The 27336-nt window shown below is 45.4% G+C and overlaps 1 protein-coding gene across 1 annotated transcript in view; it reads left to right on the plus strand.

Annotated features, from left to right (window-relative positions):
* The window catches only part of Mark1 (microtubule affinity regulating kinase 1), a 152714-nt gene that overhangs the window by 118149 nt on the left and 7229 nt on the right, over window positions 1-27336 (plus strand). Inside the window, exons 14-16 of the mRNA XM_045157574.1 lie at window positions 20463-20563; window positions 22390-22554; window positions 23972-24223. Coding sequence (XP_045013509.1) covers window positions 20463-20563; window positions 22390-22554; window positions 23972-24223 — 518 coding nt within the window. The remainder of the gene's footprint in view (window positions 1-20462; window positions 20564-22389; window positions 22555-23971; window positions 24224-27336) is intronic.

Here is a 27336-nt window from a genome sequence, read left to right on the forward strand (position 1 = left end):
AAGCTTGCTCTTGTGCCCATGTCCTGAGAAGTTGTGCAGGGTTGCTTTGCGTAGAAATGAACTGGTGTGTGCAGAGGGATATGGCATAGAAAGAAAAATCTTTGGGTGAACTGTTGCCCATTCAGCTGCAACTGAGAGATTACAACCTTTGAGACTGGGCTAGCTGACCTGTGCTGGGGCAACAAGAAGAACGTAGACTCTTTTGAAGGGGCCTGAGTGCTCAAGGAGTGTCCTGTTCTTCAAAGTCTGCTTTATTCCCCCCTGGATTAACAAATTGGCACCCTACCTGGTATTGTGGAGTATAAGAAATGCTGGAAAGAGGGTTATTGAGTTTGCAACACGGTCTTGTGTTTTGGAAATGGCCATGGGCAGTGTGAAGCGGGTTTGCTGGTTGCCTGCATAGAGACCCCATGGGGCCATGAGGATGAACCGTGGCTTGCAGTGGAGACCCAGTGGAGATGCCGGGACCATGAGATGGCTGCCGAGGAGCTGCCAGCCCGGATGAAGTTTTCCAGGACTGTGAGTAGCCTAGCTGGAGGGGTGGAATTGGAATGCCAGAGACTTGTTGCTGGTTAGAATTATCGGACTTGAAGATTTGTCACTGGCTAGAGTTGTTGAACTTGAAGCTACAAATGTTGCCCTGGTTGTTTTAAATCTTGTATTGGTTGAATGTTTCTTTGCTATGCCCAATGCCATCTATTGCAGTGTGAATATTTATTCTGTGCCATTATGGGTTTTTTGAGGTTATATTTTGGTATTATGGCTCAGTTAAAAAGATCTTGAACTATGGGGATGTATGAACATCATTGTGATTGATAAAAACTATGGGGACTTTTAAAGTCAGACTGAATGCATTGTATTTTACATCATGTATAGATATCTGCCGCGGACTGACTCTCGGGGAGATCAGGACCGAGGGAGAACAAGGGCGAAGGCTCAAGGAGAACTCGGGATTCGGCGAGGAAATGACAGACAGACACACTCTAGGTAGAATATGCTGCTGCAATTTACTGAAGGTTTCATGAAGATTTTATACAGATTGAACAGGGAAACTTAGCAAGCCAACAAGTGATCTCAGAAATCATTAATCTAAACAATCTTAAGTATTGTTCTATTGTAAGCATACATGCAATGTTGATCAGGCAGGAACTGTACCCATTTTTTAAGAAGGACGCCTTGCATCATTGACCACAGCTTTACATGAATAGAAGCTTGGGGTAAGGGATGTAAGGTGAACAGTAGGTTATTTATTTTTTATAAACCGAGCAGAGAGCCATCTCTTTCCACTTGTAAGATTATTTATATAATCCTCATATTCATTATATAAATGTTTCTATCCAAAAGACCACCAATATTTTAAGGCTGGTTTAATGTTTTCCAGGAATTCTTTTCTTTCTTGTCTAGAGTATAAGTACAAAGGCTTACGTGTCCTTGCTAAGCATTTCATAAATGGAAGAGAATGCCATAGCCTCCTTATTCCTTCATAATTCATTCATCTATTACCGAATTCATCATATCCTCCCTCATAGGGGAGTGGATCTAGGTAGTTCCCAGTTCTGGGAGTCTACTATCAGCCCTTGATCAAGTACTGAACATACCCCCCAGGAAGTTTCCTGGTGGGAAAACCTAAGTTTTACAACTCCCTATCTGTAGAACTGTCATACTTCTAATGAACATTACCGATTAACATTTCTACTTTCACTTTCTCAGGATCAGTATTGTTCTAAAACATCATAAGCTGTTTCTACTCTACACCATCTAAAAACTGTTCTAGAGTTAATCTTTTATTCCTAGTAGAGTTATACATATCCTCCATTGCCCTAATCATAGGAGGGGCACATTCAATACTCAAATTGTTTTTTGTACTCTGATTGCGTGCAAGATTAATAGTAAGTGTAGCATAGAAACTAGCTGTTCTTTGACAAACAACTAGAAGGGTGCAGGAAAGAAACAGAGCGCAGAATACAGCTGATTGGCACCGGCAATTAGGTCGTCATGACTTCATGGGCAGCAGGAACCTTTACAGTAACCGACTGCCAAGGGGTCACCGGGGGCATCCCTCCGAGGAGTGCTGGCCCTCTGTCCTCAGCTCTCATCCAGTACAGAAGCATCTCTGCTTGCTACACAGGCGAGGTCGCCGTGGAGGTACCAGATATCAGTTTATGGGGGCCAGGGGCGGAATGTGGTGGTTTGATTCAGGTGTCCCCCATAAACTTAGGTGTTCTGAATGCTAGGTTCCCAGCTGATGGAGATTTGGGAATTAATGCCTCCTGGAGGGAGTGTATTGTTGGGGGCAGGCTTATGGTCTTTATAGCCAGTTTCCCCATGCCAGTGTTGGGCACACCCTCCTGTTGCTATGGTCCATCTTATGTTTTCCAGGGGGTGATGTCCACCCTCTGCTCATGCCATCGTTTTGCCCTGCCATCGTGGGGCTTCCCCTCGAGCCTGTAAGCCAAAATAAATCTCTTTTTCCCAGAAGCTGCTCTTGGTTGGGTGATTTCTACCAGCAATGCGGACTGGACTGCAACAAATACAGTGTCACGCGAGGAAGGGTTCTTTTGGGAAGAGGCAGGAATAGTGTCACGAGAGGAAGGGTTCTTTCAGGAAAAGGAAGGAATACAGTGTCATGAGAGGAAGGGTTCTTTCGGGAAGAGGAAGGAATACAGTGTCACGCGAGGAAGGGTTCTTTCAGGATGAGGAAAGAATACAGTGTCACGCGAGGAAGGGTTCTTTCGGGAAGAGGCAGGAATAATGTCACGAGAGGAAGGGTTCTTTCAGGAAGAGGAAGGAATACAGTGTCATGAGAGGAAGGGCTCTTTCGGGAAGAGGAAGGAATACAGTGTCACGAGAGGAAGGGTTCTTTCAGGAAGAGGAAGGAATACAGTGTCACGCGAGGAAGGGATCTTTCGGGAAGAGGAAGGAATACAGTGTCATGAGAGGAAGGGTTCTTTCGGGAAGAGGAAGGAATACAGTGTCACGAGAGGAAGGGTTCTTTCGGGAAGAGGAAGGAATACAGTGTGACGCGAGGAAGGGTTCTTTCGGGAGGAGGAAGGAATACAGTGTCACGAGAGGAAGGGTTCTTTCGGGAACAGGAAGGAATACAGTGTCACGAGAGGAAGGGTTCTTTCGGGAAGAGGAAGGAATACAGTGTCACGCGAGGAAGGGTTCTTTAGGGAGGAGGAAGGAATACAGTGTCACGAGAGGAAGGGTTCTTTCGGGAAGAGGCAGGAATAGTGTCACGAGAGGAAGGGTTCTTTCGGGAATAGGAAGGATTACAGTGTCACGCGAGGAAGGGTTCTTTCGGGAAGAGGAAAGAATACAGTGTCACGCGAGGAAGGGTACTTTCAGGATGAGGAAAGAATACAGTGTCATGCGAGGAAGGGTTCTTTCGGGAAGAGGAAGGAATACAGTGTCACGAGAGGAAGGGTTCTTTCGGTAAGAGGAAGGAATACAGTGTCACGAGAGGAAGGGTTCTTTCAGGAAAAGAAAGGAATACAGTGTCACGAGAGGAAGGGTTCTTTCAGGAAGAGGAAGGAATACAGTGTCACGCGAGGAAGGGTTCTTTCAGGATGAGGAAAGAATACAGTGTCACGCGAGGAAGGGTTCTTTCGGGAAGAGGCAGGAATAATGTCACGAGAGGAAGGGTTCTTTCAGGAAGAGGAAGGAATACAGTGTCATGAGAGGAAGGGCTCTTTCGGGAAGAGGAAGGAATACAGTGTCACGAGAGGAAGGGTTCTTTCAGGAAGAGGAAGGAATACAGTGTCACGCGAGGAAGGGTTCTTTCGGGAAGAGGAAGGAATACAGTGTCACGCGAGGAAGGGATCTTTCGGGAAGAGGAAGGAATACAGTGTCATGAGAGGAAGGGTTCTTTCGGGAAGAGGAAGGAATACAGTGTCACGAGAGGAAGGGTTCTTTCGGGAAGAGGAAGGAATACAGTGTGACGCGAGGAAGGGTTCTTTCGGGAGGAGGAAGGAATACAGTGTCACAAGAGGAAGGGTTCTTTCGGGAAGAGGAAGGAATACAGTGTCACGAGAGGAAGGGTTCTTTTGGGAAGAGGAAGGAATACAGTGTCACGCGAGGAAGGGTTCTTTAGGGAGGAGGAAGGAATACAGTGTCACGAGAGGAAGGGTTCTTTCGGGAAGAGGCAGGAATAGTGTCACGAGAGGAAGGGTTCTTTCGGGAAGAGGAAGGATTACAGTGTCACGCGAGGAAGGGTTCTTTCGGGAAGAGGAAGGAATACAGTGTCACGCGAGGAAGGGTTCTTTCAGGATGAGGAAAGAATACAGTGTCACGCGAGGAAGGGTTCTTTCGGGAAGAGGCAGGAATAATGTCACGAGAGGAAGGGTTCTTTCAGGAAGAGGAAGGAATACAGTGTCATGAGAGGAAGGGCTCTTTCGGGAAGAGGAAGGAATACAGTGTCACGAGAGGAAGGGTTCTTTCAGGAAGAGGAAGGAATACATTGTCACGCGAGGAAGGGTTCTTTCGGGAAGAGGAAGGAATACAGTGTCATGCGAGGAAGGGATCTTTCGGGAAGAGGAAGGAATACAGTGTCATGAGAGGAAGGGTTCTTTCGGGAAGAGGAAGGAATAGTGTCACGAGAGGAAGGGTTCTTTCGGGAAGAGGAAGGAATAGTGTCACGAGAGGAAGGGTTCTTTCGGGAAGAGGAAGGAATACCGTGTCACGCGAGGAAGGGTTCTTTCGGGAAGAGGAAGGAATTCAGTGTCACAAGAGGAAGGGTTCTTTCGGGAAGAGGAAGGAATACAGTGTCACGAGAGGAAGGGTTCTTTCGGGAAGAGGAAGGAATACAGTGTCACGAGAGGAAGGGTTCTTTCGGTAAGAGGAAGGAATACAGTTTCACGAGAGGAAGGGTTCTTTCGGGAAGAGGAAGGAATACAGTGTCAAGCGAGGAAGGGTTCTTTCGGGAAGAGGAAGGAATTCAGTGTCATGAGAGGAAGGGTTCTTTCGGGAAGAGGAAGAAATACAGTGTCACGAGAGGAAGGGTTCTTTCGGGAAGAGGAAGGAATACAGTGTGACGCGAGGAAGGGTTCTTTCGGGAAGAGGAAGGAATACAGTGTCACGAGAGGAAGGGTTCTTTAGGGAGGAGGAAGGAATACAGTGTCACGAGAGGAAGGGTTCTTTCGGGAAGAGGAAGGAATACAGTGTCACGCGAGGAAGGGTTCTTTCGGGAAGAGGAAGGAATACAGTGTCACGAGAGGAAGGGTTCTTTCGGGAAGAGGAAGGAATACTGTGTCACGAGAGGAAGGGTTCTTTCAGGAAGAGGAAGGAATACAATGTCACGCGAGGAAGGGTTCTTTCAGGATGAGGAAGGAATACAGTGTCACGCCAGGAAGGGTTCTTTCGGGAAGAGGCAGGAATAGTGTCACGAGAGGAAGGGTTCTTTAGGGAAGAGGAAGGAATACAATGTCACGAGAGGAAGGGTTCTTTCGGGAAGAGGAAGGAATACAGTGTCACGCGAGGAAGGGTTCTTTAGGGAAGAGGAAGGAATACAGTGTCACGAGAGGAAGAGTTCTTTCGGGAAGAGGAAGGAATACAGTGTCACGTGAGGAAGGGTTCTTTCGGGAAGAGGAAGGAATACAGTGTCACGAGAGGAAGGGTTCTTTAGGGAGGAGGAAGGAATACAGTGTCACGAGAGGAAGGGTTCTTTCGGGAAGAGGCAGGAATAGTGTCACGAGAGGAAGGGTTCTTTCGGGAATAGGAAGGATTACAGTGTCACGCGAGGAAGGGTTCTTTCGGGAAGAGGAAAGAATACAGTGTCACGCGAGGAAGGGTACTTTCAGGATGAGGAAGGAATACAGTGTCACGAGAGGAAGGGTTCTTTCGGGAAGAGGAAGGAATACAGTGTCACGAGAGGAAGGGTTCTTTCGGTAAGAGGAAGGAATACAGTGTCACGAGAGGAAGGGTTCTTTCAGGAAAAGAAAGGAATACAGTGTCACGAGAGGAAGGGTTCTTTCAGGAAGAGGAAGGAATACAGTGTCACGCGAGGAAGGGTTCTTTCAGGATGAGGAAAGAATACAGTGTCACGCGAGGAAGGGTTCTTTCGGGAAGAGGCAGGAATAATGTCACGAGAGGAAGGGTTCTTTCAGGAAGAGGAAGGAATACAGTGTCATGAGAGGAAGGGCTCTTTCGGGAAGAGGAAGGAATACAGTGTCACGAGAGGAAGGGTTCTTTCAGGAAGAGGAAGGAATACAGTGTCACGCGAGGAAGGGTTCTTTCGGGAAGAGGAAGGAATACAGTGTCACGCGAGGAAGGGCTCTTTCGGGAAGAGGAAGGAATACAGTGTCACGAGAGGAAGGGTTCTTTCAGGAAGAGGAAGGAATACAGTGTCACGCGAGGAAGGGTTCTTTCGGGAAGAGGAAGGAATACAATGTCACGCGAGGAAGGGTTCTTTCAGGATGAGGAAGGAATACAGTGTCACGCCAGGAAGGGTTCTTTCGGGAAGAGGAAGGAATACAGTGTCACGTGAGTAAGGGTTCTTTAGGGAAGAGGAAGGAATACAATGTCACGAGAGGAAGGGTTCTTTCGGGAAGAGGAAGGAATACAGTGTCACGCGAGGAAGGGTTCTTTAGGGAAGAGGAAGGAATACAGTGTCACGAGAGGAAGAGTTCTTTCGGGAAGAGGAAGGAATACAGTGTCACGTGAGGAAGGGTTCTTTCGGGAAGAGGAAGGAATACAGTGTCACGAGAGGAAGGGTTCTTTAGGGAGGAGGAAGGAATACAGTGTCACGAGAGGAAGGGTTCTTTCGGGAAGAGGCAGGAATAGTGTCACGAGAGGAAGGGTTCTTTCGGGAATAGGAAGGATTACAGTGTCACGCGAGGAAGGGTTCTTTCGGGAAGAGGAAAGAATACAGTGTCACGCGAGGAAGGGTACTTTCAGGATGAGGAAAGAATACAGTGTCATGCGAGGAAGGGTTCTTTCGGGAAGAGGAAGGAATACAGTGTCACGAGAGGAAGGGTTCTTTCGGTAAGAGGAAGGAATACAGTGTCACGAGAGGAAGGGTTCTTTCAGGAAAAGAAAGGAATACAGTGTCACGAGAGGAAGGGTTCTTTCAGGAAGAGGAAGGAATACAGTGTCACGCGAGGAAGGGTTCTTTCAGGATGAGGAAAGAATACAGTGTCACGCGAGGAAGGGTTCTTTCGGGAAGAGGCAGGAATAATGTCACGAGAGGAAGGGTTCTTTCAGGAAGAGGAAGGAATACAGTGTCATGAGAGGAAGGGCTCTTTCGGGAAGAGGAAGGAATACAGTGTCACGAGAGGAAGGGTTCTTTCAGGAAGAGGAAGGAATACAGTGTCACGCGAGGAAGGGTTCTTTCGGGAAGAGGAAGGAATACAGTGTCACGCGAGGAAGGGATCTTTCGGGAAGAGGAAGGAATACAGTGTCATGAGAGGAAGGGTTCTTTCGGGAAGAGGAAGGAATACAGTGTCACGAGAGGAAGGGTTCTTTCGGGAAGAGGAAGGAATACAGTGTGACGCGAGGAAGGGTTCTTTCGGGAGGAGGAAGGAATACAGTGTCACAAGAGGAAGGGTTCTTTCGGGAAGAGGAAGGAATACAGTGTCACGAGAGGAAGGGTTCTTTTGGGAAGAGGAAGGAATACAGTGTCACGCGAGGAAGGGTTCTTTAGGGAGGAGGAAGGAATACAGTGTCACGAGAGGAAGGGTTCTTTCGGGAGGAGGCAGGAATAGTGTCCCGAGAGGAAGGGTTCTTTCGGGAAGAGGAAGGATTACAGTGTCACGCGAGGAAGGGTTCTTTCGGGAAGAGGAAGGAATACAGTGTCACGCGAGGAAGGGTTCTTTCAGGATGAGGAAAGAATACAGTGTCACGCGAGGAAGGGTTCTTTCGGGAAGAGGCAGGAATAATGTCACGAGAGGAAGGGTTCTTTCAGGAAGAGGAAGGAATACAGTGTCATGAGAGGAAGGGCTCTTTCGGGAAGAGGAAGGAATACAGTGTCACGAGAGGAAGGGTTCTTTCAGGAAGAGGAAGGAATACATTGTCACGCGAGGAAGGGTTCTTTCGGGAAGAGGAAGGAATACAGTGTCATGCGAGGAAGGGATCTTTCGGGAAGAGGAAGGAATACAGTGTCATGAGAGGAAGGGTTCTTTCGGGAAGAGGAAGGAATAGTGTCACGAGAGGAAGGGTTCTTTCGGGAAGAGGAAGGAATAGTGTCACGAGAGGAAGGGTTCTTTCGGGAAGAGGAAGGAATACAGTGTCACGCGAGGAAGGGTTCTTTCGGGAAGAGGAAGGAATTCAGTGTCACAAGAGGAAGGGTTCTTTCGGGAAGAGGAAGGAATACAGTGTCACGAGAGGAAGGGTTCTTTCGGGAAGAGGAAGGAATACAGTGTCACGAGAGGAAGGGTTCTTTCGGTAAGAGGAAGGAATACAGTTTCACGAGAGGAAGGGTTCTTTCGGGAAGAGGAAGGAATACAGTGTCAAGCGAGGAAGGGTTCTTTCGGGAAGAGGAAGGAATTCAGTGTCATGAGAGGAAGGGTTCTTTCGGGAAGAGGAAGAAATACAGTGTCACGAGAGGAAGGGTTCTTTCGGGAAGAGGAAGGAATACAGTGTGACGCGAGGAAGGGTTCTTTCGGGAAGAGGAAGGAATACAGTGTCACGAGAGGAAGGGTTCTTTAGGGAGGAGGAAGGAATACAGTGTCACGAGAGGAAGGGTTCTTTCGGGAAGAGGAAGGAATACAGTGTCACGCGAGGAAGGGTTCTTTCGGGAAGAGGAAGGAATACAGTGTCACGAGAGGAAGGGTTCTTTCGGGAAGAGGAAGGAATACTGTGTCACGAGAGGAAGGGTTCTTTCAGGAAGAGGAAGGAATACAATGTCACGCGAGGAAGGGTTCTTTCAGGATGAGGAAGGAATACAGTGTCACGCCAGGAAGGGTTCTTTCGGGAAGAGGCAGGAATAGTGTCACGAGAGGAAGGGTTCTTTCAGGAAGAGGAAGGAATACAGTGTCACGAGAGGAAGGGTTCTATCGGGAAGAGGAAGGAATACAGTGTCACGCGAGGAAGGGTTCTTTCGGGAAGAGGAAGGAATACAGTGTCACGTGAGTAAGGGTTCTTTAGGGAAGAGGAAGGAATACAATGTCACGAGAGGAAGGGTTCTTTCGGGAAGAGGAAGGAATACAGTGTCACGCGAGGAAGGGTTCTTTAGGGAAGAGGAAGGAATACAGTGTCACGAGAGGAAGAGTTCTTTCGGGAAGAGGAAGGAATACAGTGTCACGTGAGGAAGGGTTCTTTCGGGAAGAGGAAGGAATACAGTGTCACGAGAGGAAGGGTTCTTTCGGGAAGAGGAAGGAATACAGTGTCACGAGAGGAAGGGTTCTTTCGGGAAGAGGAATGAATACAGTGTCACGCGAGGAAGGGTTCTTTAGGGAGGAGGAAGGAATACAGTGTCACGAGAGGAAGGGTTCTTTCGGGAAGAGGCAGGAATAGTGTCACGAGAGGAAGGGTTCTTTCGGGAAGAGGAAGGATTAAAGTGTCACGCGAGGAAGGGTTCTTTCGGGAAGAGGAAGGAATACAGTGTCACGTGAGGAAGGGTTCTTTCAGGATGAGGAAAGAATACACTGTCACGCAAGGAAGGGTTCTTTCGGGAAGAAGAAGGAATAGTGTCATGAGAGGAAGGGTTCTTTCGGGAAGAGGCAGGAATAGTGTCACGAGAGGAAGGGTTCTTTCGGGAAGAGGAAGGAATAAAGTGTCACTCGAGGAAGGGTTCTTTCGGGAAGAGGAAGGAATAGTGTCACGATATGACGGGTTCTTTCGGGAAGAGGAAGGAATACAGTGTCACGTGAGGAAGGGTTCTTTCGGGAAGAGGAAGGAATACAGTGTCACGAAAGGAAGGGTTCTTTCGGGAAGAGGAAGGAATAGTGTCACGAGAGGAAGGGTTCTTTCGGGAAGAGGAAGGAATAGTGTCACGCGAGGAAGGGTTCTTTCGGGAAGAGGAAGGAATAGTGTCACGCGAGGAAGGGTTCTTTCGGGAAGAGGAAGGAATTCAGTGTCACGAGAGGAAGGGTTCTTTCGGGAAGAGGAAGGAATACAGTGTCACGTGAGGAAGGGTTCTTTCGGGAAGAGGAAGGAATACAGTGTCACGAGAGGAAGGGTTCTTTCGGTAAGAGGAAGGAATACAGTGTCACGAGAGGAAGGGTTCTTTCGGGAAGAGGCAGGAATAATGTCACGATAGGAAGGGTTCTTTCGGTAAGAGGAAGGAATACAGTGTCACGAGAGGAAGGGTTCTTTCGGGAAGAGGAAGGAATACAGTGTCACGAGAGGAAGGGTTCTTTCGGGAAGAGGAAGGAATACAGTGTCACGCGAGGAAGGGTTCTTTCGGGAAGAGGAAGGAATACAGTGTCACGAGAGGAAGGGTTCTTTCGGGAAGAGGAAGGAATACAGTGTCACGAGAGGAAGGGTTCTTTCGGGAAGAGGAAGGAATACAGTGTCACGAGAGGAAGGGTTCTTTAGGGAGGATGAAGGAATACAGTGTCACGAGAGGAAGGGTTCTTTCGGGAAGAGGAAGGAATACAGTGTCACACGAGGAACGGTTCTTTCGGGAAGAGGAAGGAATACAGTGTCACGAGAGGAAGGGTTCTTTCGGGAAGAGGCAGGAATACTGTCACGAGAGGAAGGGTTCTTTCGGGAGGAGGAAGGAATACAGTGTCACGCGAGGAAGGGTTCTTTCGGGAAGAGGAAGGAATAGTGTCACGAGAGGAAGGGTTCTTTCGGGAAGAGGAAGGAATAGTGTCACGAGAGGAAGGGTTCTTTCGGTAAGAGGAAAGAATACAGTGTCACGAGAGGAAGGGTTCTTTCAGGAAGTGGAAGGAATAGTGTCACGAGAGGAAGGGTTCTTTCGGGAAGAGGAAGGAATACAGTGTCACGCGAGGAAGGGTTTTTTCGGGATGAGGGAGGAATAGTGTCACGAGAGGAAGGGTTCTTTCGGGAAGAGGCAGGAATAGTGTCACGAGAGGAAGGGTTCTTTCGGGAAGAGGAAGGAATAAAGTGTCACGCAAGGAAGGGTTCTTTCGGGAAGAGGAAGGAATAGTGTCACGATAGGATGGGTTCTTTCGGGAAGAGGAAGGAATACAGTGTCACGTGAGGAAGGGTTCTTTCGGGAAGAGGATGGAATACAGTGTCACGAAAGGAAGGGTTCTTTTGGGAAGAGGAAGGAATAGTGTCACGAGAGGAAGGGTTCTTTCGGGAAGAGGAAGGAATAGTGTCACGAGAGGAAGGGTTCTTTCGGGAAGAGGAAGGAATAGTGTCACGCGAGGAAGGGTTCTTTCGGGAAGAGGAAGGAATTCAGTGTCACGAGAGGAAGGGTTCTTTCGGGAAGAGGAAGGAATACAGTGTCACGCGAGGAAGGGTTCTTTCGGGAAGAGGAAGGAATACAGTGTCACGAGAGGAAAGGTTCTTTCAGGATGAGGAAAGAATACAGTGTCACGAGAGGAAGGGTTCTTTCGGGAAGAGGCAGGAATAGTGTCACGAGAGGAAGGGTTCTTTCGGGAGGAGGAAGGAATACAGTGTCACGCGAGGAAGGGTTCTTTCGGGAAGAGGAAGGAATAGTGTCACAAGAGGAAGGGTTCTTTCGGTAAGAGGAAAGAATACAGTGTCACGAGAGGAAGGGTTCTTTCAGGAAGAGGAAGGAATAGTGTCACGAGAGGAAGGGTTCTTTCGGGAAGAGGAAGGAATACAGTGTCACGCGAGGAAGGGTTCTTTCGGGAAGAGGAAGGAACCTAGAATGTTGCTGTGGAATATATGAGTGCTGAAAGTAGTCACCTATCATGTTCAAGTATGCACATAGTAGTCATATATATGAAATATTGAACATGAGTGCCCACATCCCAGGCTGTGTTCAGGGAGCAAGGCTGGGGGATATGATGCATGCACATTCCTTGTTGGACAGAGGATAGAAGGAAGGTCAAGTAATCAGTGGTGGTGAGCAATGGTCAATACAGGAGAATCAACAGGAGGATGGACAGAAGGGAATAAAATAGATTTACCTCTTTTAAATCAGCATATGGAAGGGGTTACATAAAAAATATAGCACAATATATCAAAATCCCAATTTATCTTTTAATCACAAGTGAGTTTGATTACCTCATGCCTGTGTCCTAGTTGGTTAATTGAAACCATACTTTAAAAAATATATGATTAGGGCTGGAGAGATGGCTTAGCGGTTAAGTGCTTGCCTGTGAAGCCTAAGGACCCCGGTTCGAGGCTCAGTTCCCCAGGTCCCACGTTAGCCAGATGCACAAGGGGGCGCACGCATCTGGAGTTCGTTTGCAGAGGCTGGAAGCCCTGGCGTGCCCATTCTCTCTCTCTCCCTCTATCTGTCTTTCTCTCTGTGTCTGTCACTCTCAAATAAATAAATAAATAAATTTAAAAAAATATATATATATGATTAGCCGGGCGTGGTGGCACACGCCTTTAATCCCAGCACTTGGGAGGCAGAGGTAGGAGGATTGCCATGAGTTCGAGGCCACCCTGAGAATACATAGTGAATTCCAGGTCAGCCTGGGCTAGAGTGAGACCCTACCTCAAAAAACAAAACAAAACAAACAAACAAACCAAATATATATATGTATATATATATATATATATATATATATATATATATATATATATATATGTATATATATATATATATATATGCCCTGTCTAAGAAGCAGTTGTGCATAACCACTTTAGAAATGGATGGCTGTCATGCCCCATGACTAGGAGGTTCTGCACCTGTGCCATCTTTCCCTTCTGGAAAAAGAGTGAAGATAAATCTGGACCATATGCAGAAACCACAGAAAAACCACAAAGAAGCCAGGCATGGTGGTGTACTCTTTTAATCCCAGCACTCGGGAGGCAGAGATAGTAGGATCACTGTGAGTTCGAGGCCACCCTGAGACTCTATAGTGAATTCTAGGTCAGCCTGGGCTAGAGTGAGACCCTACCTCAAAAAAACAAAAAGAAAGAAAGAAAAAAAAAAAACCACAAAGAATGTGAGGGACACACGATGATCCATTCCCAGCCTCCCAATTCCCCTACAACTGAAGCCAAAACCTCCCAGATAGTGAAAATGCCAGTAGAAAATTCAAAACCCAACTTCTAAGAAGATCAATGACCATACAGAAGGCTCAAAAGCAAATGAACAAAGGAAACCCGTTGAAGACCTTGACAAGACAGTCTCCAAAGTGAATGAAACTGCTAGCCATTTGGAGGAGAAAGTCCAAAACATGGAGGAAAACTTCAGCAAGAAAATTGAAACACAGAAAAAGAACCAAACAGGAATTTCTAGAAATGAAAGGCACAATCAGTCTCTCAAATTAAATTTGCAGCAGAGAGCACTGCCAATAGACAAGACTATGCAGAAGATCAAATATCTGGGAAACATTCAAAGACCAAACCTTTGAAACCATGGGGCAGAAGAAGGAGCTGCAATAAAATCTAAAGGGATTGAAAGATCATTTAGTGAAATCCCAAACCTAAAAGGGGAAATCAACATGTAAACACAAGAGGCGTTTAGAACTTTAAACATGCATGACCAGAGAGCATCCTCTCCCCATCATAGACAAGATGTCAAAAATACATGGTCAAGAAACAATACTAAAAGCTGTTAGGAAAACGTCAACTCCTGTACAAAATCAAGAACACTGGAGTAACCTCAGATTTATCCTCAGAAACTCTAAAATCCAGAAACACATAGAATGACTATATTTCAAGTCCTAAAACTAAACAATTTCTAGCCAAGAGTGCTATACCCAGCAAAATTCTCTCAAAATTGACAGAGAAAGGGCAAACGTCAAGTAAGGCAGTTCATGACAGCAAGTCCAGCACTTCAGAAAACTCTTAAAGGAATATGACATAGGGAGGAAGGAAAAAATCAACCTCATCCAAGAGAATGCATATAAGAATACTCACCATAAGAGGAAGAGGTTATAAAAACAACCCGGAAATGAATCCACACTGTTTAAACAGCAAGCCAGCAAACCCCAAATCTCACACTGGAGGTGAAGAAGAAATACCAGTGACACAGCCATCCAGAACTCCACTTCAAATCACAGGAAACATTCAAGTAAGACTTTACGGGGCTGGGAAGATGGCTCATGTGTTTCCTTGTCAAAGCATACTGGCCCAGGTTCAGTTCCCAAACCACCCAAGTCAGCCAGACACACACATACACACAAAGTGGTACAAGTATCTGCTGTTCATTTGTAGCAATGTTACTTTTATGGAATACTAAAAACCAATAGCAAGAGAAACTTGGGCAACCAGACAGATACTCAGAGACTGAACAAAATTAAATGAACAGGGGATCAGGGAGGAAATTAAATCTTTTCTAGAAATTAAGGGAAATGATGATACAAGCTACCAGATCCTCTAGGATATAACCAAGGCATTCCTAAGAGGAGTTTATAGCCATTAAGTGTTCACATTCAAAATTCAGAGAGATCTCATATAAATAATCCTATGATATAGCTTAAGGTGCTGGAAAAAAACAAGAAGCCAATCCCAAATCTAGTACAAATCAAGAAATAATGAAGATTAGGGCAGAAGTCAGTGAAATAAAGACTAAGAACAATACACAGAATCAAGTACTTGGCTCTCTAAAAAAATTAACAAGATTAGCAAACCTCGAGCCAAACTAATCAAAAGAGAGAAAGAAAAACAATAGATGGCTATAACTGCTAACCTCCCAACTGATCTGCTTGGAAATAATTTAATGATACAAAGGTCTATTTTTAAAAAAATACTTTTTCTAGGCAAACCATTATGTTCTTGTCAGCTACAGGACAGTCCCAGGGTCTTTACCCCACATAGCAGAAGGAAACAGTTGGGTCCCATGTCATCTTCATTCCCCGTCATTACACTGCCATCTGACTCAGCCTGGGCTTTCTTTTGCCTATCTCCATGTCTGTCTCTGTGCCAGACAGACCTCCCACTGTCCTGTCTCTGTGCAGTCCTGTCTAGCCTAGCCCCACTGCCAGACTGCCCCGGGTCCCATGTGCTCGACAAACCCTGCCATGACTGGGTGGACCTGTCAGCCTTCCCCACCGCTGTGTCCAGCGTAGTTCTTGTCACATGCTTTCTGGTTGGTTCACTGTTGTTTCCCAAGGTGAACATTGTCTATCTGTGTTTGTATTTATTTCCACACTAACACATAGCTTCCTCAGGATCCGTACTGAGTCCTACAGGATCAGAGGTGAACAGTGAGTATTCAGACCATATTTATTCTTAAACATGCCATTCATATTAAGGTATTAAAGTCAAATTAATTATGTAGTCTATTTATCACTGTTGAAACAAATAAACCATAAGACAGAAGGTTCTAAAGAGAAATTCTGTTCTTATCCACTTGCTCCTAGGTTTTCTCTTAAATTTTTCTGTTTTAATTTTGATAATTTTAGAAGCCAAAGCAGTATATTTTGCTTAATTTTAGCCATTCAGAAGCTTCCAAAGTAAAATTAGTCTCCTTTTTCCTATTTATTACTTCCTATTCTAAAACTCTAAAATAATCAGTGCTAATGATTTGATGTACATTGTTTTGCAGGCTTTCCTTTGCTAGAGAAAACATGAATGAATGAACATGGCTGTTTTCTTCTTCTCTTTACAATAACTGTGTCAATGTTGTGTCTCTCGTGTGTCCATCTTTCTCGTAATGGTACAAAGTCCTTCCAGGTTAGGACAGGTGGCACGATCACAGCTGCACATTTGTCATGAGTTGGATAGATGTGCGTTCACCCACCTTCCTGCGTAGCATACGTTCTTGCACAGTTCACTTGTTCCTTCTTTTGATGTTTTCCCAAAAGCATGCTCTCTGGGCCTGTGTGACTGCTCTATTTTTTTTAAATATATTTATTTGGGCTGGAGAGATGGCTTAGCAGTTAAGCACTCGCCTGTGAAGCCTATGGACTCCAGTTCGAGGCTCAGTTCCCCAGGTCCCACGTTAACCAGATGCACAAGGGGGCACACACGTCTGGAGTTCGTTTGCAGTGGCTAGAAGCCCTGGTGTGCCCATTCTCTGTCTCTCTCCCTCTATCTGTCTTTCTCTCTGTGTCTGTCGCTCTCAAATAAAAATAAAAATAAATAAATAAATAAAATAAAATATATTTATTTATTTATTTATTTATTTATTTATTTATTTGAGAGGGAGAGAGGGAGGGAGAGAATGGTTACGCCAAGCCCTGTAGCCACTGCAAACGAACTCCAGATGCATGTGCTACCTTATGCATATGGCATATTTGGGTCCTAGAGAATCAAACCAGGATCCTTTGTCTTTGCAGGCAAAGACCTTAACAGCTAATCTAAGCCATCTCTCCAGCCCCGACTACTCTATTTTAAACCACAGCCACCAACAGTTCAGGACCATGGTACCCTTCAGTGTATATCACAGTCATCTCTAATCTGAGCAGGAACTGTCCTCCAGCAAACCTCACCTCACCTAAACCCTAACTCCAGTGTGTTCTAATGTATTCATTGGCTTGATTTTTCTAACATACAAATTTAAATTTTTAACAAATACTACTACTACCATAGTACTTTTCCAGATGGTGGGTAATTTACAAAGTAATTATTTTTCTGTGTACTCCTCATCAAGTAGATGCTATCCATCTTTAATTTTTTTTCCAATCTGAAGCGGGGGAAGTATGGTTTTAATTTGCTTTTCTATGACTTTCTGTGGCATTAGTGGTATAGCCCACAACACCTAAAATGTTCATTGTCTGGCTCTTTACTGAAAAAAATTGACCAAATCCTGCTTTAATTCCTTGATTCCCTTTCTTCCTGCTTCCCTCCTTCCCTTTCTTCTCTCACTGTATCTCTCCAGGCTATCCTTGAACTAAGGATCCTCCTGCCTCTATCTACAAGTAGTAGGCTCACAGGCATGTGGCCACCACAGCCAGCTGATCCCTTTTCTTACAGGTAATTTCTCAGATAGATAGAAAATACAGATGATAAATGACCATTTTTTTTAAACCAGTGATTATTATTTGTCAGTAAAATGTAATGTAGTAAAAAACTCCCATTCAAATGGTGTGGTATGGCTCCCTACTTGTCATTGGAATAAGAAGGAAAGCCCATAATATGACTAAATAATTCAGTAATAATTTAATAATATATCTCATTTTTTTATAAATTAGGAAGCTTTTCTGGTCAATGGTAAAACCTCTTACTTATAAATATAATTTACCAGCAGGATTACTTGACATTAGTCTAATATGTTATATTAATGGTATTATTGGTAGATAATATTTAAAAATGCTTAGTTTATAAACAACAAAAGGAAGAATCTCAGGCAACTAATTAATTTAATTTGTTGGTTAATTGTAGGAATCAGTATTCATCTGTATTCATTACTCACTGTAAATGATAGGAGTGTTACTGTTTGTAAGGAAACTCGGGATTCTCTGTGCAGTAAAGTACAAGAAAAGTAGTATTTCTAGAAATTACATCCACAGGTTAGATCTAGATGTTGATGGAAAGCCCTTAGCTATCCTAAACATTTGGAAGCCAGCTGATGGTATTGAAAATGCAAATGCGTTATGCTTGTTTTAACCAAAAGTACAAAAAAAATCCTTGGGTGTTTTCCATATATTCTATTACATGTAAAAAATATATAAATATAAAATGCATGAAGTGCTATGATCTACATGTTTGTGTCCCCTCTGCAAGATTTATAGGTTAAAATTCTGAGCATAAAGATGATGTAGGAGGGGCATTTGGGAGCTGATTAGGACATGAGAGTCTTCACTAATAGGATAAATACCCTTGTTTAAAATAAAGCAGTCAAGGACATTCCTTTGTCTTTCCTGCCATGTGAAATAAAAATAAAGCCACTTAAGAAGCAAGCCCTCCCCAAACACTGATCTCCAGGCACCTTGACCTTGGACTTCTCAGCCTGTAGAGTCCTAAACAATGAGTATGTGGTGTTTAGAAGATACCCTCCTGTGGTGTTTTGTTATAGCAACTCAAGTAGAAATGACACCAAGACAGGAATTAACAACTTTTTGAGAAAGGAGGAGGGAAATTCTTTCTTAAAGACTCAGAAATGATTATATTATACTGTATGTTATATAAAATCATAACAATAATATATGGTATTATATAAAATCATGGTTTTATTCTAAATTGCAACTGCCCCACTGCAGAATAAGTCCGAGGAAGTTAGTTTTGAAGCTGGTTTCTATGAGGTAAGCTATGAAAGTAGAGGTCAGAGGGAGATTTTACCTGTTCCCAAATCCTCAACAGAGACATACATGCTTTACAATCACCAGGGCTTTATTAGGCCAACTATTCAAGTTAGTTTCTGTATGAACCTGTGTTGGGAGAAGTCAGTGTTTCTATTATTTAAAATTTGCATAATTGCATTTTGAGTTTCCCCAGTGAAATACAACTTACACAGGCTGAATGGCTGCCACAACTCAGTGTCACCAGAATCCAAAGTGACAGACAAGGGAGATAGTGGGAAGGCACTGCATGGAAATCGACTTCATTCCCTGTACCACTCAAAAGGAAAGGTGGGCCACTGAAATGGCCAGAAACATTATAGAACTTCCAGGGCATCTGTGGTGTGACAGGGAGTTGTCTAAACTTAAATGACCAAGACCAATTGGCTCAAATTACAAAAACCTCAAAAACTAATATTCTTGTGCTGGTGCATGAATTATTTTTTTCTTTACTGGAACAGAAAAACTGCCCAAAGTGTGTTTTCAGATTCCAGTCTGGAGGGGAAGTTTCATTGTGGTAGACAAAGCACAGCAGGAGCAGACAGCCTGCGTCACATCTTCACAGCAGCAGGGAAGAAGCGTAGAGTGACCTGCAAGCAAGGCTGTACTGCAAAATCTTAAGGCCCACCCCAAGTGACACTTCCTCCAGCGGGGCTCCCTCTCCCAAAAGTTCCACAGCCTTCCTAAACAGTGCCACCACCTGGGGTTAAATATTCAACATAGGAGCTGACATGTTGGGGTGGGGCATTTTACATGCACACCACCACGTACATTTGGTGCATTGAGGTGAGTGTGCAGTCTGCTGGGAATCATCACACAGTTCTAATAACTTTCTAGGATTTTCCCTGTTTTCTGTTATTATTTCATGCACTTTCATTCTAGATTTTAAATTTCCAGTAAACCTATAAGCAATTTAATCCCCTTAGTAGCTTGTAAAAGCAAAGTAGGAAATGGTTAAAATGTTCAAAAATTAGGAATCTGTCAGTCAAAATAGCCTTAAAACTTGTATATCACTTGACATGGATAGATGTTAATGCCTATGAAATAGTGTATTCTAATCTATAAAATGCAGATTACATTACTAGTTTTTATAATAATTGATACAGATTGCTTCATAATCATATTCTCTCTCTCTGTCTCTCTCTCTCCTCTCTCTGTCTCTCCCCCACCCCTTCTGGTTAGCCTGAACTAAATCTTAACCAAAACATTTTTTTAATAATATTGGCTTATCGAGCCAGGTGTGGTGGCACATGCCTTTAATCCCAGCACTTAGGAGGCAGAGGTAGGAGGATTGCTGTGAGTTTGAGGCCAGCCTGAGACTCCATAGTGAATTCCAGGTCAGCCTGAGTTAGAGTGAGACCCTACCTCAAAAAACAACAACAACAACAATAATAATAATATTGGCTTATTTTATAGTTTTTAACCTATAGCTAGTAAATAACTAGTTCATAACAGATAACAAAACCTCTTCTTAGGAACCTGTACTATTGACAGATTTTGGGTAAAATAAGAGAGCATTGAAAATCATTGCTGCTACCTTTATCACTAATAACTAAGAGATAAGGTTTGGACAGGCATGACAGCAGAGGCTACAGGTCAGGGGTCATACTGTGGTAAGGAGAATTGCCCATCTGTTTCCCCCTTTTGTTATTCTTTCTCTTCCTCAGACCTGGCCTGCCTCCCACTAAAACATGAGGTTTGGGGCAGTATCCTCCCAATATACTGCACCTCCCCCCCTCAAGACTCCTCAGGATGGCATGTCTTGCCCCAAGGGTTTCAGTCTCTAGACTGCTCCCATGAGCTGGGGAGCTGAGCTTCCCAGGAGTGAAGAGTAGCAGCCACAGGCTTCCAGGAGGGCATGCATGTACTCCCTGCCACAGGTTCCTGTCCCAAGTTAAGTTAGTAGAGACTTCGCTTCGCACAGTACCTTCAAGCCACCTGCACCCCTGCTTTGTTCTTCTCCCCTAGCAGATCCAGGAGGACAGACGGAATCTACCTCTCCTACTGCTTCCAAACCATGCCAACTGCTGCTGGTGGACTGTCAGCTAAAGCTATAAGTGCACTTGTCTTGCTTCACCTGTTATCCCTAAAATCTAAACATGAGAAAGGCAATAGATCTTGCTAATACAAGATTTTGATCAATTAAAAGTCTGCCATTCATTTTTATGCATCATTAGCAATGAAAATACATTTATTTGAGTTCACCATATAAATAATGCAATTTTGATTTTTGTTTTCTTAAAGAACAATGTGTACTCTGGAGGTAGCATGGCAAGGAGGAATACGTACGTGTGTGAAAGGACCTCGGATCGGTACACCTCACTGCAGAATGGAAGAGACAGCAGGTGAAGGTCACCCTGGTTCCCAGTGGTTTATCTCTGCCATCTTTCTACATTAGTGCTTTGCTGAAATGCCTATAGATAACTAGGTCAGAGGGAAGAAAATATAAAGCAGTGATACTGCAGTAGCCTTTCTCACTAAGCCTCTCCTGTACCTGGATGGGAGGGTGGGGATGTACTTAGGGGAAGCAGGATGGAAGTCTCCTCACCTAACAGCTCTGGGTGAACTATGGAGGGGAAAGCGTCCCTGGAGCAGAGCAGGCCACAGAGCGCTCGTCTGGTCCTGCTCACCAAGTCTCAGTCTCCATGTGCCAGCCGCTTCCTACATCTCCAGTGCCTGTCCTTTCCTAAATATCAGGATGAGGTAGCTGACCTTCCTTCCCTGGGGAAGTGGCCATCTCAGCTGATCAGTCAGATCCATAAAGTCGCTGCATTATTGTGAGGAACTTCACTTCTCTTTTAAGGAATTGGAAAAGTTACTCAATATAACTCAAAAGGATATGGAACCATTTTGTTTTTAGCTCCACCTCTGCACATTTCAGTGGAACAGACAGATCATCTCACACTGTTTTTATTCCCAATTAATGGCATGTCAAATAAGTATAAATATAAGGTGCATAAGATAAATGTATCTTCTTAAATGAAGGCTCCTTTTAGGCTAGATAGGTTGAACTCATTTTCCAACTTCCTGTTTTTCCTACACTAAGTACTAATCTACCATTCATTAAATCTATAACAGTTAACCTGTTGCTTCATGATATGAACTAAAAAAAGGTATTGTTTCAGAAATAGTGACTTTGTTATAATTACGAATCTTAATGCATGAACAATTTGGTAAAATGTACCTAAAACTATGATTTGGAGGTGAGTGCAAACCATCTCCAGCAATACTACTTGGCCACCCACAAAAATGCCAAACTTTCTCAGATTCACACATGTGGAGCAAAGACAAATGAGATGTTTCAGTGGGGGGCTGCACATCTCCTGTGTGTCCTTAGCAGTGCGATGTTTTCAGTGGGGGGCACTGCACATCTCCTGTGTGTCCTTAGCAGTGAGATGTTTCCAGCGGGGGCACTGCACATCTCCTGTGTGTCCTTAGCAGTGAGATGTTTCCAGCAGGGGGCACTGCACATCTCCTGTGTGTCCTTAGCAGTGAGATGTTTCCAGCAGGGGGCACTGCACATCTCCTGTGTGTCCTTAGCAGTGAGATGTTTCCAGCAGGGGGCACTGCACATCTCCTGTGTGTCCTTAGCAATGAGATGTTTCCAGCAGGGGGCACTGCACATCTCCTGTGTGTCCTTAGCAGTGAGATGTTTCCAGTGGGGGCACTGCACATCTCCTGTGTGTCCTTAGCAGTGAGATGTTTCCAGCGGGGGGGGGGCACTGCACATCTCCTGTGTGTCCTTAGCAGTGAGATGTTTCCAGCGGGGGGGGGGGGGAGCACTGCACATCTCCTGTGTGTCCTTAGCAGTGAAATGTTTCCAGCAGGGGGCACTGCACATCTCCTGTGTGTCCTTAGCAGTGAGATGTTTCCAGCAGGGGGCACTGCACATCTCCTGTGTGTCCTTAGCAGTGAGATGTTTCCAGCGGGGGGGGGGGGGGGCACTGCACATCTCCTGTGTGTCCTGAGCAGTGAGATGTTTCCAGTGGGGGCACTGCACATCTCCTGTGTGTCTTTACCAGTGAGATTACTAGTTCATTAAGCACCAGCATTGTCACTAGTGTTATTTCTTTCAACTGTCTTAGTAATAGAAAGTGTTAATCAGTTTAGGTTTTTAAAATTTGAATTTTTGTGTTTAGTAAACTGTACTTTTTCTTCTTTTATTCCAAAGCCTTACAGAGATGTCTGCAAGTAGCATATCTTCTGCCAGCTCTGCTGTGGCCTCTGCAGTCCCCTCAACCCGACCCCGCCACCAGAAGTCCATGTCCACATCTGGCCATCCCATTAAAGTTACACTGCCAACCATCAAAGATAGCTCTGAAGCTTATCGACCTGGGTAACATCCTGGTTGCATTTCATTTTATGTTTTAAGAATTCTAGCACCATTTGAAAATATATGTAGTCTCCATACCTAAAGAACTTTCTGAAAAGACAGTGTGGCAGAGGAAGTTTGATGGACACATGCACTGACTGTGTAATTTGGCTATTATCCAAAATGTTGCTTTATAAATTAAGTCATTTTGAGAAGAATATTCTTAAATGATTTTATTTCAAATCTGTTCATAAAATGTTGCTACCTAATTTATTACCTACGTAAATTGAGACATTTGCTATTTAAACACATGAAAACAGTAGGTAGGAAGTGAGGCCTTTGACTCCTTCCAGTTGCTGTTCCTGTCAGTGAAGCAGGTATTTGGGTGAAATATTACATGTCTGTTTTCTCTGACTTCTCTCTCAGAAGAGTTCTCAAATTCAGAATATCTGAACATTTTAACCCTTTGATAATTAGGTTTTGTTAGCCATATTGGTAGTACCATGTAGCATTTGTGCCAATACTAAGGCCTAAATTAGAAATTGGAAATGGCTTATTTTAAAAGCTTCTTAATAAACCATAAAATTGATGTGGTACATTGCTACATAATTTAAGGTAAAAAGAATTGAAATGAATATCCCTTATCTAAAATTCTTGAAGCCAGAAACATTTTGGAATTTGAACCTTTTCAAACTTTGGAATATTTATTGCATGCACATACTAAGACATATTGGGTGTGAGACCCATATTTCAACATTAAACTTACTTGTTTCACATATACCTTATACACACTACTAGAAGGTAATTCTGTACAGTATATTTATTGTCCCTTCATTTTGACTCTGGCCTGTCAGTAAAATGTGTGGAAGTTTCATGTCAAGTGCTCAAAAAATTTTGGATTTTAAAGTCTATTGCATTTCAGATTTTCAGGTTACATAGTAGTCACATATAGGCAGTATGCTGGTTAGACATTCCTGACACCGACAGGAATTGGTCTTTGTGTCCTTTGTGGCAGTAATTTCTTATTGTTAGTGACCCGCCTTTTTTATTGTATATTCTAACAGCTTATACTCTTTTATCCCCTTATCCCTGCTTCTGTAACCTTAGGGCCCTCCTCATAACTCTGGGACCCTCCTCAGTAAGGTCATGGTGGTCACTGTGGGGTCACGAAGGCCTCAGTCAGTCCCTGGGGGTTGGGGGTGGACCACACCAGAGGGCACTCCTACCCACTCAGTGGGTGACTCTTGCAGTCGTTCCTCCCCTTTTCGGCAATGTTCCCTGAGCCACGGCAGGCCTGGTGGCGGTCTGGTTTTAACCCGCCTCCAAGGTGAGCACAAGAACTGTGCCAGCAGCAGAAGCTACATCCATCCTCCTGGTTTTCGCGTGAGAGAAAGCTGCCCCGGCCATTATTGTGAGAAGTGTGTCTTCTGTGTCCCCGCAGTACCGCCCAGAGAGTGCCTGCTGCTTCCCCATCTGCCCACAGCATTAGCGCGGCCACTCCAGACCGGACCCGCTTTCCCCGCGGGAGCTCCAGCCGAAGCACCTTCCACGGAGAACAGCTCCGCGAGCGGCGCAGCGCTGCCTACAACGGACCCCCTGCCTCCCCGTCCCACGAGACGGGTGCCTTTGCGCATGCCCGCAGGGGGACATCCACGGGCCTCATAAGCAAAATCACGTCCAAGTTCGTTCGCAGGTCAGTACCACTATCGAGCTTTGTTTCCTCCAGGAATTGTAGAGGAAGCCACCCCAAATGAACTCCAGACACATGCACCACTTTGTCTTTACATGGGTACAGGGCAGTCAAACCTGGGCCATCAGTGCAGTCCCAACAATGATGGGGTTTTTTTGTTTGTTTGTTTCTGTTTTTTTTCGTGGTAGGGTCTCAGTATAGTCCAGGCTGACCTGGAATTCACTCTGTAGTCTTAGGGTGGCCTTGAACTGATGGTGATTCCCCTACATCTGCCTCCCAAGTGCTGGGATCAAAGGCACGTGTCACCACACCTGGCTTTTTTCAACAATGATGTTTTAACAAGAATATTTATTCATATTTAAATGCTTTGAGTTAGACAAAGGAAGTAGTACAAGCTTATATAAATCATGTAAATAATATTTACCTTAAAATACCTTTAGGTTGCTCACCTGCATAGTTTATCTTGTATGTCTTTATATAAAATCCAATGCCACATATATTACTTATGTAAGTTAATCTCATAAACATTTTATATCAAAATTAGTAAATACAGCTGGACATGGTGGTGCATGCCTTTAATGCCAGCACTCAGGAAGCTGAGGTAGGAAGATCACCATGAATTTGAGGCCAGCCTGGCCTATAGAGTAAGTTCCAGGTCAGCCTGGACTGCAGACCCTGGCTCAGTATAGTAAAACCAAATGACTCCATGTGCACTAAACCTCTAGTCTGATCAAACAGGACAGCTGTACTTGTTCCTGGAAAGCACCCATGCAGGTGCAGCACACACTGAGTAAATACCATGCAGGTACAGTATACCCTGAGTATACCAGTTGCAGGGTGCAGCACAGGCTGCTGTGAATTTGTCCTGTCATTGTGCCATCATGTGCCTCCTTGAGCCCTATGGCATGCCACACTCTGTGAGGTGCAGAGTGAGACCCGAGGGTGAGTGAGACAGGGCCCGTGCCCTCCAGAGCCTGATGTCGTGGAAGATGCCGGCGTGGAAACAAGTAGCTATGATCCACCCAGGGGGAGCTAGCAAAGAACATGCGGGCTCCACACCGGAGCGTCCAGAGAGGGCTCCCCACTTTAGTCATATGAGCTAAGCCTCAAGGGAGGGGTGGCTAAGAACTTACAACCCCTGCTTAGGCGGGACTGGCACTGATGCCGCGTGGTCCGGAGACTTCGACGTAGATGCGGAGCACCGGCTTCCAGCACCTGCCTCGTGCGGCCATTGTGGACTCGGTTCACAGAGCGCTGGTGACACCGCACAGCTGAACTTAAGTGTGGCCTTTCAGAAGCAGCAGGCTCTCATGGGCGTCCTGGTGCCACTGGGCAGCTTGGCATCTTGTTAAGAAAGACCTACAACCTAGCGGCAGCCAGCAGGGAGGGTGGAGGACAGGGATGATGGCTGCTTCTGGAGTCTGCTAGATCCTACAGCTGTTTTATAAAACCAGTGCTTCCTCCCTGCTACACTGGGATCGATTTTAAAGTTAGGAAGATAGGTTTTGAGTTCTGTGCTTCATTGCTACCTATGCAGCAGGTGCTGTGCAAATTGGTTCTTTTTGCCTTGCAATAAAAGTTGAGGCTGCAGAGGAAACAGTGAAGTTCCCCTAACCCCAAAGTCAGGAGAAGGGTGGCAGAGCAGAGGAGCGCCTCAGAGACGGTCCTCCGGGAGTTGAGAGTACGGCCACGCATCACTCAACTCACAGTTAAGAACGCCACCCGTGTGCAGGGCACATCACCAGAGGGGAGGACAGGCAGCGTGTGGCATGGTGTGACTGTCTCCTTACCTTGCCAAGTCCCACACAGCCGAGCCACTTTCCTCACTTGGCTGTGCTTGTGATCTTGCCCCTTCCCAGACTCCCTGACTGGTTCTTTTCAGGTCGCCTTGCCTTGCCTTTGCCTGCGCCCTAAATGTAAGAGTGTACAAGGGTGGTCTTTGGACATGTTCTCTCCTCCCATTTCCATACTTTGGTGCTCTCATAGAGATCACTGCCATCTTGCTTTAACCCTCAAAAATCTGTCTTTAGCCCGGATCTCCTCTCCGAGCTACAGCCCTATAGAGCAGTTCCCTGCCCATCATCTCCACATTTTCAAACAAAAACCAGCCTATGATCCTCCCTTTTCCTGAGATGAGCCTCTTCCTTGTTCATCAACCTTTCAGGAAATGGTAGCACCATGCTTTTGGTTGCCCTGACTGTCAGCCTCAGAGTTGGCCTTGACACCTCTTTTTCTCATTTGCAAAGTGTATTGGCTCTCTGCTTTCCACACTGCCACTGACTGCTTCTGCCATTCTTGCTACTGCCTCAGAAACTAAACCACCGTCCATCTTTCACCTCCTGGCAAGTCTCCTAACTTCTGCGTTCACCTCCCATTCTGTTTCCATCAGTATAAGATGGGTCAAGTTAGAGCCTACCGTTAGGACTGGAGGTAGAGCTCAATGGTAGGGGACTTGCCAAGCATGCATGAGGCCTTGGGTTTATCTGCCCACTGAGGAAAAAGGAAAACCAGGAAGGGTACAAGATGCTCGACTAGCTTCCGTCTTGCTCAGAATGCACTCAGCATTCTCACAGTGGAGCTCGAGGCTGAGGAGTGGCAGCTGCTCCTTCAACACTGAGCTCTCATGTCACTGGCAAGCTGATCACTGCCCATGCCCCAGGCATGCTAGAAAGCCTTGCTCCCATCCTTGGAACTTCCCACCTTGCGCACCTGCCTCACCTACTGCTTCTCGGGAGTGCCCCACATGTTCAGTTGAGGACATGGTGCTTGCTATGTTCATACGAGGTATTCATCCCTAAGTGTTTGGGGGCTCTGCACGCAGCCTGAGTGCTCCCAGCCTGCTGGGCTGCTGTGTCCTTCTGCTCCACCAAGGCCACTCAGAGCAGATAGACAGGGTTGTTTGAAACAGCTGCCCCAGGCGTCTGCAACAGTGAGAGGGCAGAATGCTGCTTCAGTTGATTACGCAGAGGAAAAAGAGCTAAAGGAGACCCCTCCTGAATTTTAAAACTTGGAAGCAGCACGTTTGGCCCTACTGTGAGCTGCGGCCACGTACGTGCAGTGGTCATTCCTGTCACAGCAGCATCTCTGTCCACACTGGAGCCCTGCCCTCCTGTGTT

The sequence above is a fragment of the Jaculus jaculus genome, chromosome 1, assembly GCF_020740685.1.
Source record: "Jaculus jaculus isolate mJacJac1 chromosome 1, mJacJac1.mat.Y.cur, whole genome shotgun sequence".
NCBI lineage: Eukaryota > Metazoa > Chordata > Mammalia > Rodentia > Dipodidae > Jaculus > Jaculus jaculus.